Genomic DNA, 11,628 nt, shown 5'->3' with positions numbered 1-11,628 from the left:
ACCTCCCCTTTTTGGCCCATGTGGGACTGGAAACAACATCTTTATCAATGACCTGGATGACAGAATTGGGGCATACTTATCAAATTTGCAGATGATACCAATTAGGGGGAATAGCTAATACCCCAGAGGACAGGATCAAGATTCAAAATGACCTGAATAGACTAGAAAGCGCTGGGCCAAGCACAAACATAATTCAACACGAGAGAAATGTAGGTATTGCACTTAGGGCGGAAAAATAAATGCACAGATATAGGATGGGTGCCACCTGCAATGAACTACGTGTGACGGGATCTAGGGAGTCCAAGTAGACCACAATGAACATAGTGAAACTGTGATGCGGCAGCTAAAAAGGCCAATGCTATTTTAGGCTGCATCAATAGAAGTATCGTGTCTAGATCAGAGAAGTATAGTGCCACTGTATTCTGCTCTGGTCAGCCCCACCTAGAATATTGTGTCCAGTTCTGGGTGCCACAATTCAGAAGCGGACATTGAGAAACTGGAGCGTGTCCAAAGGAGGGCGCAAAAATGGTGAAGGTCTGGAAACCATGCCCTATGAGGAACGACTTAGGGAGCTGGGTGATGTTAGCCTGGAGAAAAGAAGGTTAAGAGGTGTATTGATCGCCCTGTTTAAATATTTGAAGGGATGTCATATTGAAGAGGGAGCAAGCTTGTTTTCTGCTCTCCAGAGACAGGACCCGGAACAATGGTGCAAGCTGCAGGAAAGAGATTCCACCTGAACATTAGGAGGAACTCCTGACAGTAAGGGCTGTTCGACAGTGGAACACTGGAGGTGGTGGAGTCCCCTCCCTTGGAGGTTTTAAACAGAGGCTGGATGGCCATCTGTCAGGATCTTTGATTTGGATTTCCTGCATGGCAGGGGTGGACTGGATGGCCCTAGTGGTCCTTCCACTCTATGATCTATGATTCTCAAGTATATCCAGGTATCAAATGTCAGCTCTCTAGCAACAGAACAAGTATTCCCCTGAGATTCAAGCTGTCCTGCCTTGTGGAGGCAACCGGCCCCTTTGTAGGTAGAGAATATTGATTTTCAAAGAAAAAAACTACAGATTTTGGCACTGTGGTAATTCTTGTTGTAGCCAGTATGACATATCTGGCAAAAAAAAAAAAGCCCTACGCCTTTTCAGGCAAATAGCTCGTTCCTAAACTTTCTTATTTGGCATGATTCCATTCACCTTCCTAGTCCCTCTAGGGCCACTTGTGCAGTGCACTGAAACTCTCCCCAGTGCCTGGAGACTCTTGTGTATGCCTCAGCTACAGAATATCAGAAACTACACCAAAAGACTCAATTACACCTTCTAAGGGGTACAAACTTGCTTTTTAAAAAATAATAAAAAGCAGAGATTCCCCAACTGTTGGACTTGGGGTTTCCTGTAGCTTTCATGTTTTGTGCAAGAAGTTGGATTGTGCACACGCGTGAATCAATCCTGGTCGAGCTTGGAACTGTTACCGTTTGGACAACAACCCATATTTGAACCAAAGTGGTGTGAGGAAGGGGCCATCTAAGAATATATACCCTCAAATGTCAAGTGTCATTGTGCTCTGAAGAGCTGGTCTTGCTATGCTAAGCCTGGGGCTGTATCTCGACCTCCATGTGATAGAGGATTTTCTTCCAATAACCACTATCCCTCCCTCCCTCCCTCATATAACATGCAGTGTCCATTTGTTTTAGCTCTTGTTTATAGGATCTGCACATAAAATACATTATGTGTCATACAGATTTGGATTCACTTTGCAGAAGTTCACCTGGTCCAAACTAAGAGGTTTTTGAGATACTATCACTTCTTAAACATTCAAGGACATCTAAATATTTCCAGAACACGCAAGATCTTAAAAGCCTTCTTCAGAGCAGCTAAGTTTAGGCTGACCTTTTGTTGACTCTTGGAGAATTGAGGTCAACACCCGCAATCTTCTAGTTTTCTAAATGATCAACTGTTTTCAACATTATGCTTTCAGTACTTCCAGTGAAGAACAGAGGTGACATTGGCATGGAATTTTTTCACCAGGTCCACCCTGCTCAGTGGCTTCCTCCAGTGCCCATAGAAGGCTGTCCACAACGCTCTGACAAGGTGTATCCTCCATCCTGGGGTGATGACAACTTCACAGTAAGGGTATTGAACTGGGATGGTTGTTGGGAGACTGTTCTAATGTGTGTCTTGCTGAGTAGCCATGTTAGTTCTCGGCGGGAGATGTTCTCCTCTTGATGACTCAACAGAGATGCATCCTCTAGCAGTGCAGAGCATGCAGCAAATTGGAAAGAATGCCTAGCTTCGTTCAGAGGAAGGGAACGGCCTATTAACGTATGCATATCTGGGACTTTAAGCATGATTGTCTTGATTAGACCACTGGGAAGGGACTCTCCGTCTTTGCGAGGTGCCTCCTTACTGCTAGGGCTGCCTCTGCCATCCAGTGTGTCCCCAGGTGTGCTGGGAAGCTCTTGATTGCCAACGTCTTGTTGATGCAGCAGCCCAAGAATAGGATGACAAGCTTGCAGAGTCTGAGGCAGTAGTCTGTAGAAGGCCCCAAAGCCTGACTCTAGATCCAGGATCAGTTTGTTTCCCTGGAGCCCAAGGATGCTAAGATGGCTGCTTCCAAGCCATGCCGGCTTGCATTGCCACTATGGGGGTTTCGTTTGGGTGGCTGCGTTGGCCAATGGGGCACCAGCATAAGAGGCAGCAATAGCTAAGGTTCTTACATTTAAACGACAAGACCCAGGAGTTTGCGGTGGCTGCAGCACTTCCACTGGTGCCAGTATGGATGGTGGTGTAAACCTGTGAAAGACCGAAACAGCTTTAGTTGCCGTGTAACTCATGTTACACTGTTGAAAACCACTGATTTTCCCCATAAAGCAACACATGATCCTTCTTATTTCATGTAAGCCTCTGCCTACACTAATGATCCCTCTGGAGCATCTTAACTGACAACAGATGAACAACCTAAAACAAAATATATGCCTGTAGCTCTAACATTGTCATTTCCCCTTCTTCTGTATGATTTTTAACACTTTTGCCTGATGAAGAAGCCAGTGGAGCTTTGAAAGCCTGCATCACATATTTTGTGCTTTTTTATTTGTCCCAATAAAGGTATTGCTGCTTTGTGGATTTTGTTATATTTTGCTGTATGGCCAACAAAGTTGCTACTGGACATGTAAATATAAGTGGCTGAAACTTGGTAATGCTGTTTGCTGATGCAGAGGTAATAATATCTTGGGAGATGGTGGGACTCATGCAGTTCAATAATCCCTAGCCTAGGAAGACTATACTGTACTGTAGATCCACCTATATATAAATCCTGCATCTGTAGGATGATACTTAAAGGGCAGTGTGGTGTAATGGTTTGAGCGTTGGACTAGGCCACTGGGAGACCAGGGTTCAAATTTCAACTCAGCCATGGAAACCCAATGGCTAACCTTCGAAAAGTCACATTCCCTCACCCTCGGGGATGGCAATGGCAAACCCGCTCTGAAGAAACTTGCTAAGAAAACCCCATGACAGGCTTGCCTTAGAGTTGCTATAAGTTGGAAACGACTTGAAGGCATACAACAATAACAACAAGAATAATTGTCCACCTCAGTGCAAGTAGAAATAAAGTTCATGATGTATTTCATGACTAGGAGAAGAAACAAACAAACCTAACCTAATAAAAGATTAAAATAATTTAAAAACCACAAAACAATGTTTAGGACTGTTGTTAAAATGTTTTTTTATTAATTACACTGATCATCCTAAGTTCCATTTGTTAAACATAATTACCAGCAGCCACCAAGTGCTACCTTAGTCTAGTTGTCCCCACTCATGCAATTTTCAGAACTTCAGCAACCATGGTTCCAACCCCATCAAAAATCTCATGCAAGGGGGCTTTGCACATGAACGCACAAGTGGTGACTATCTTGTTAGCAGAATCAACATGGGCTTCACTCACATCTTTACAAACGTGCTTGCATCCAAGTTCTTCTATTGCAGCCGCTGTGTCCGAATCAGGAAATCTGCAAGAAAGAAAGGAGAAGTGGGCTTCCCTTCCACAAAGTTATAGCCAGGCACTTTGTGGGATAGCAATTCTCATCAGTCCTTTTCAGCATAGGCAAGTGGCAGATGATATGAGCTGCAGTTAACAACACCTAGAGACAGACTAGTATTGAGGGAAGGGTTAAAACAGATTTCCAGTCATGAATGACCCATTTTCATTGCACCTAGCAACAAACTGTAAAGCCTCCAATTTATATTTCCTCATTTCCACAGCATAACAGAGACAGCCAGCGTGGCATAGTGGTTTGAGCGTTGGACTATGACTGGTGAAAAGGATTCAAATACTGGCTCGACTATGTAAACCCAGTGAGTGACCTTGAGCAAGTCTCACTCTCTCAGCCTCAGGGGAAGGCAACGGCAAAAAGCCTTGAAGAAACTTGCCAAGAAAAAGTGTATATCTGCCAGTGTGAAAGGAGGAGCTGAGCATGCCTGGTTGATGAGCATGCTTGGGAATGCTGTGAGGACTGGCCAAGAGGGGAGAAAGGATGCAAAACTCAAGATTGTCTCTGAGAAGGCAGAGGGGGAAATGATGGTATACAGATAAGGAAGTACTGTAAAAGAGATAGGATAGTCAGCCTGAGCGAAGATCTGAACAGGGTTTAAAATAGTTCAGGGTTTAATGTTTGATCTAATTGTTTATTAATAAAATTCTACTTTTTTATTCTTTTCTATAAATTGCCTGACTGTTCCTGTTAAGTTTTGGTAGAATCTGGTCACACTTACCACAGTGAACCCATTGAACAACATATTCACTGGTCGGATCTGATCTGGGGGGGATGTTAGGGAAAAAGGCCCAAAGTGAATGACAGGAGCCTAAGGGTTTGAACACAGCTTGGGTCCAGACTATTTGAGAGACTGTAGGCCCAAACAGACAGGCCAAAATAAAGCTGCTTCAGATCACTTTGGAGGTATGCTGTTTAAATGCTGCATGTGTCCTAAGAGGCCAGAAACTGCACCAAAGCTATGCTCCAATCCTAAAGACTGGAGCTCAGCTTTGGTGCAGCTTCTGGTCTCTTAGGACGCATGCAGCATTTAAACAGGATACCTCCAAAGTGACCCAAAGCTGCTTTATTTTGGCCTGGCTGTTCAGGCCCTGTATCTACCCATATGAAGCTGCAAGAGCCCTAAGATCTGCAGAAGAAGGCTTTCTCTCGGTCCCATCAAAATCACAGGCTCGATATAACCACTTGCCAGGTGTATGCTTATGTTGCTTCTTATGTCTTCTCTCCCCACTGCTGATATATGGTGAAAATATACTTTATGTCAAATGAGAAGATGAGCATAAATATTAAGAAAATGTTGTATTTAATGGAAAAAAATATCACAGGCTCGCCTGGTGAGGACACGAGACAGAGCCTTCTCAGTGGCTGCTCCCACTCTCTGGAATGCCCTTCTGCAGGAGGCTAGGCTGGCCCCCTTCCTGCTGGCCTTTCACCAGGAAATAAAAATACTTTTATGTCTGCAGGCTTTCTGTACATAATGCATAGCAGTGTGGTTTTATGGAACAGGTGGGGCTTTTAGTCTGTTTTTAACCTGTGTATATTTTATGCAATTTTATATGGTTTTAATTCTACAACAATTTTAAAGGTTTTATCTGTGAACCGCCTTGGGTCCCTCCAGGGGGAAAGGTGGGATATAAATGAAATGAAATGATACAAACAAACTGTAGGGTAAGTCTGGAGAGGCAATCCATCCTAGCTAGCACTTCCAGGCACTCTTGACAGGGAATGAGTCCCTGGCTGCAGCTCTGTCATGTATACACTGTGGAATGCTTCCTATGGCTGGTCCCCTAATAGAATAATCCTACATACACCTCCTCTAGAGTAGGTTTGAGGTGCGTGGGACTCATTCTTATGAAAATGTTTATACAAGTCTTCCCCAATCTGGTGGACTTCCAGATGTTTTGGGAAGCTCAGTTCCTATGATCCCTCATTATCAGCCATTTCAGCTCAGAATGATAGAAGCTAGAGTGCAAAACATTTGGATAGCACGGATTAGGGTAAAACTGATTTACAAGAATGCAGTGCAATTTATTAGAGATTCCAGTGATAACAGCTAGAGCATGAAAGAGGAGATCAGCAGCCACGTCCCCACATGCAGAAAGACGATATTCCAAACTGCCAGCTGTTTTCTTACCTTCCATCGACATTTTTATTGTGGCCAACAGTGACTTCACAGCCTGGGAAGACTTTTGCTGCCAGCACAGGGGAGATACAGCACAGACCAATAGGTTTCTTTGCACTGTGGAAAGCCTCAAGGGTGGACTTTACAAGTTCATTGACAGTGCAGTCCTTTCCTTTCACAGCCCAGGAACACAGGTTCTTAGCTACACCAAAACCCCCTTAAAAGGAAAAAAAAAGGAAACTTGAATATTGGGAAGAAATGTCCCCTTTACCCCATGACACAACACCTCCTATTACTTAACCAAGGTTTCCAACTGTACCATCCATATACTCAACCCCATGTGGGGTCAAGGGAAGAGGGGAAGAGTACTACACTGGATCTTTCCTTTTATGTGTGGCCATGGCACCTCTAATTTATGATGAAAAAGTTGTGGAGGGGCAAACATTTTTTGTTGTTAAGCACTTATATGTCACTTTTCCTGGGGGGGAAATCTTCCAAGTTAGTTTACTAAAGAGAATGAGCTTCATCACACCAACACTGTATCAGCTGAATGGTTTATCAGTTTCTGAAGCTGATTCAAAGTATTGATACTAAGTTTTAAAGTCCTAAATGTTTAAAAGCTGAACAACTTGAAGGGGCAACTGTTCCATATGTTCCTGCCTGATTACTGTCATCTTCAGATGCTCTTTTCTGGGCACCACTACTTTAGATGTGAAGATCCAGGAATAAACACACAGATAAAACATCAGGGGGGGAAAAGACATTTCCCCATTTTTTTTCCAAAACCTCCCCCACCCAGAAAAAAGATAAATAATGTGTGATAGAGTTTTGTTTTTTTTTAGAAAGATGAACAAAATATTTACGATAAGGTGTTCCTGTATTTACCCCACGACCATCATATTGTTTCTAAAAACTATGAAGTCTTTTCTGCAAGACTATGCATTTCTCATCTTGTTTTCCTTTTCTCGTTTCTTTTTTTTGGGGAAGAGTGCATTATGTCTGCTCGGCACTATGGAAGCCCAGAGGCGACAAGTTTTGTTTTACTAATGTTGATAGTTTCTGCTGTTTTTATTGTTTTTTCTGTTTCTCATAAACTGACAAGACAGAAGAGGTTCAGGTTCCCCTTAACTCCATTTGTAGCATGCATAAATAAATAAATAGAATTTCAAAAGCATATTCAATTTGCAATTATATTTGAACAAACTGTGTAATCCATCAAAAATGATAATTGTATGCCAAATCAAGTTACACAATGCATTTTATGCTCCTAAAATAATCAGTTGACTTTCAATCTGTAAAAGGAGTTAACACTGCATTTTAAAACTTTTCCAAATTTTTCCCATTATTTTCTGGGGGGGAAACTCCAGAAAAAGTTCCCCCCATTTCAACCTTTCCAAAAATGTTATATCTCTTTATGAGTGACTTTGTAATAATATAAGAAAGAATTACAATTATATAACAATATAAGAAAGAATTATATTTTAATGTAATTCTTTCTTATATTGTTATATTCTAATGTAATGTATATAATTAATGTAATGTATATAATATATAATAATAATATTTTAATTATATTCTGTTTTTAATATGTAATTAATAGTTCTTTGGTCGATTAGAGTCTATATTGGCTGATAACTAACAGAATTTTGTGTATCATTAGCATTTCTTTTGAAATCCATCAATTTTGCAGAGGATGTTAAAACCAACTGACATATAAAAATACTGAATCATAGAATAGAATCGTAGAGTTGGAAGAGACCACAAGGGCCATTCAGTCCAACCCCCTGCCATGCAGGAACTCTCAGTCAAAGCATCCCCAACAGATGGCCATTCAGCCTCTGTTTAAAGACCTCCAAGGAAGGAGACTCCACCACTCTCCGAGGGAGTGTCTTCCACTATCGAACAGCCCTTACTGTCAGGAAGTTCCTCCTAATGTTGAGGTGGAATCTCCTTTGCTGTAGCTTGCATCTACTGTTCCAGGTCCCAGTCTCTGGAGCAGCAGAAAACAAGCTTGCTCCCTCCTCAGTATGACATCCCTTCAAGTATTTAAACAGGGCTATCATATCACCTCTTAACCTTCTCTTCTCCAGGCTAAACATCCCCAACTCCCTGAGTCTTTCCTCATAGGGCAGAAGACAAAAGTATATGCAACACAGTCAGGCCCCAGACTCCGTTATTATCTTATGTATCACCCCATGCCACCCCTGTATGGAGCTGCAGCCCCAGATCATTTGGAACAACAAAAGACATTATACCCTGCTGTCCTGACACTCCCTAGAGACTACCAAGAATCTTAACACTTTGAGGAGTGATCACCTGATGAGTTTAACAACCCATTTTTACAAGAGTGTAATCCAAGACATGTAGACTCATAAGCAAGTCCCACTGAAATCAGTGGGGTTTGCTACAGGTAAGGTGTTGTAGCAAGAGTGAGGAACTCTATGCCTCCTTTGGCACAAAGATCAGAAAATGGACAATGGGAGTAGGACAGACAGTGTATGGGGAGGACCTTGTAGTAGAACCTTCTTCAGTATCACCCTATTGGCTCAGGTAGGAGTGGGGCACAATCTGCTGTCTGGCCCAAAACATTTCCCTGCTCCTGGATGACACACCTTAAGTGGCCAATCCAACCTCTCTTTCAGCCTGAAAGGCTTTGGGTAAACCTACACCAGTGATTCCCAAACTATGGTTCTCCTGGTTTTTTTACTTCAACCCCCAGAAGCCTCAGCCATCTTGACCAATGGTCTGGGATTCTGGGAGCTAAAGCCCCAAACATCTGGAAGACCAGAGTTTGGGAATCACTGATCTACACTGTAGAAATAATGATGCTTGACCCCACTTTAACTGCTGTAGCTCCATCCTATAGGATCTTGGGATATTTAATTTTGTGAGGCACCAGCACTCTTTGGCAGAGAAAGATAAAGACCTTGTAAAACTATAAATCTCAGGATTCCATCGGATGATGCTACAGCACTTAAAGTAATGTCAAGCTCCATTATTTCTACAGAGTAAATGCATCCTTTGGGCCCTCAACTTCTGCAGTGCTACAAAGAGATTTCAAGATTTCAGGTATTATGTATTTGGGGATGTTGTCGCGCTAGCAACACTGAAAGCTCACTTCACACCTCTCTCTTATTCCATAAAAGCAAAACTGTCATGGAGCACAAAGAGAAGTGCATGGAGATTAAAATAATCACTTGTAAAAGGGCCCACCTGGGAAAATGACAGCATCAAATTCATCAACTTTCAATTCAGCCAAATCTTGGATGTTCCCTCTTGCAAGCCGGGCACTTTCCACTAAAACATTTCTCTTTTCTTTACTTTCGCTGCCTTTTAAATGGTCAATAACATGCATTTGCTCAATATTTGGTGCAAATATCTTCACCTGAAAACAACAGCAACAAATAAATGGCAAACAGGTGGATTATATAGTGAACAGGGAACTAAACACTCCTGCAGTTTCATGCATTGAGTAAACCATTTTTTTAAAAGTAAGATAATAATTGCAAGCATCCAGATTAAGAGGCTTCCTAAATATGAAGATCTCAAAATATGAGACAAGACCTTTAAAATCCAACCAAATGTCCTCTTAAATTTTATGCATTATGTTATTTTAAATACTCTCTACTGACTTGGATCACCTGGTAGTAGAAATACCACAATTCAAACTTGCTTTTCCTAAAGTAGGCTACAGCACAGTAGTACAGTTACATACAATGCTGACAAGCTAGTTACCCTCCAAAGTATATGTTAAATTTAATAACATTTAGTTCATGCTAACTCAGGAGTGAACCTCTGAGGTTGAGAGAGTGTGACTTGTCCAAGGTTCATGTTGTTATTTAACTTGTGTTAAACACGCTCAGCTTCAGGGGAAGGCAATGGCAAACCTTCTCTGGACAAATCTTGCCATGAAAGGTTTGCCTTAGGGTCGTCAGGGATTTGGCAGGCCTCCCTAAACAGAAATGGAGTTACTTGACCTTTGCAGCAACAACACAACAACCCCCTCAACCCACACTATGCCACTTGATTTGGGGTTCACACATGAACTGGGGGTGCCAAAACGCAACTGAGGCTGCACTTGCACAGCACAATTAATCCACTTTCACACTGCTTTAACTTTCTCAGACTTGCCCATAGAGAATAAGAGGCTAACAGGGGAATACTTGTCCACAAACAATAATAGGAGAGCACTTGCCTATAGAGAGTCATTGGAGAATACTTACTAAGAATACTTGCTCAGTGTTTCCCTATGGGCAAGTATTCTCCAATGTTTCCCTATGGGCAACTATTCTCCAATGATTCCTTATGCAGCAAGGATTCCCCAGTGATTCCCTATGGGCAAGTGTTCCCCAATGATATCTTATGGGGCAAGGATTCCCCAATGATTCCCTACGGGCAAGTGTTCCCCAATGATTCCTTATGGGGCAAGGATTCCCCAATGATTGCCTATGGGCAAGTGTTCCCCAATGATTCCTTATGGGGCAAGGATTCCCCAGTGATTCCCTATGGGCCAGTGCTGTCCCTCTCTAAGTGGATTCCAGGGCAGGGCCTTTGGGGAAGGGGAGGGCCCCTCTTCCCAGACGTCGCTCCAAGGGGCCCGGGGGCCTGACCTCCGCTCCGCTGCGGCTGAGGTGGACCAGGACGGCGGAGGCCTCGTGGATCTCGCTGCCATCGAAGACCCCGCAGCCGGCCAAGACCACCGCCACCCTCTTCTTCCCCATGGCTCCTCTTCCTGCAAGACCCACCGCGCCCCCTGCTGGCCCTGGCTGAGAAGACAGGCTCGCCGCCTCTCTTGCGCTTGCTGAGGCGCTGCGCATGCCCAGAAGGAGGCCCTCGGGCGCCATTTTGAGTACCTCAGCACCATCCTAGGGAATCATGGGATTTGTAGTTTTTTAAATATATATTTTTATCCATGTTTTCCTATTTCTTTTTAAAAAATCATATAATCAAAGACAATTTACAATCAGTTCATACACACACCAAGCCCATGACCTCCTTACATCACAATCAATTCAAACAAAACACTACCTCCTTCTAGTCAGATAACTACCAAACATATAGCCCTCTACTATTCACTGCTTTCTTTTCTGTGGCCTATGGGCTTGGCTAAATTTTACATATTTTGTCACAAAGGCTGCATCCACACTGGAGAGATAATAACCCGGTTTGAAACCGCTTTAACTCTTTTTTGGCTCTTTGCTATGGAATTCTAGGTTTTGGAGTTTGTTGTGGGGCCCACTCTGGAGACAAGGATTCAAACCCATTGGGTGGCCTTGGGCAAGTCACACTCTCTCAGCCTCCTCAGGGGAAGGCACGATGGCAAACCTCCTCTGAACAAATCTCGGCAAGAAAACCCCATCATAGGTTCGCATTAACCCAGATAGGACTTGAAGGCACACAACAAGCACAGCAAGCCAAAGAGTGCTGGGGTCTCACAAAACTACATATCCCAGATTTCTGT

At 43.0% G+C, this 11,628-nt stretch overlaps 1 protein-coding gene and 1 pseudogene across 1 annotated transcript; both read right to left on the bottom strand.

Annotated features, from left to right (window-relative positions):
* Positions 1 to 1,970: 1,970 nt before the first annotated feature.
* Positions 1,971 to 3,741, bottom strand: LOC121925852 (annotated as a pseudogene).
* On the bottom strand, positions 3,704 to 10,934 carry LOC121927237 (glutamine amidotransferase-like class 1 domain-containing protein 3A, mitochondrial). The gene is made up of 4 exons (XM_042460920.1): positions 10,778 to 10,934; positions 9,381 to 9,552; positions 6,180 to 6,384; positions 3,704 to 4,003 (listed from the first exon to the last, which is right to left on the bottom strand). The coding sequence occupies exons 1-4, from the start codon at positions 10,886 to 10,888 to the stop codon at positions 3,811 to 3,813; spliced, it is 681 nt and encodes a 226-aa protein (XP_042316854.1). The 5' UTR covers positions 10,889 to 10,934; the 3' UTR covers positions 3,704 to 3,810.
* Positions 10,935 to 11,628: the final 694 nt, after the last annotated feature.

Source organism: Sceloporus undulatus, chromosome 3 (assembly GCF_019175285.1).
Source record: "Sceloporus undulatus isolate JIND9_A2432 ecotype Alabama chromosome 3, SceUnd_v1.1, whole genome shotgun sequence".
Lineage (NCBI taxonomy): Eukaryota > Metazoa > Chordata > Lepidosauria > Squamata > Phrynosomatidae > Sceloporus > Sceloporus undulatus.
Note: the sequence above shows the minus strand (reverse complement) of the source record. Positions and strands in the feature narration are given on the sequence as shown.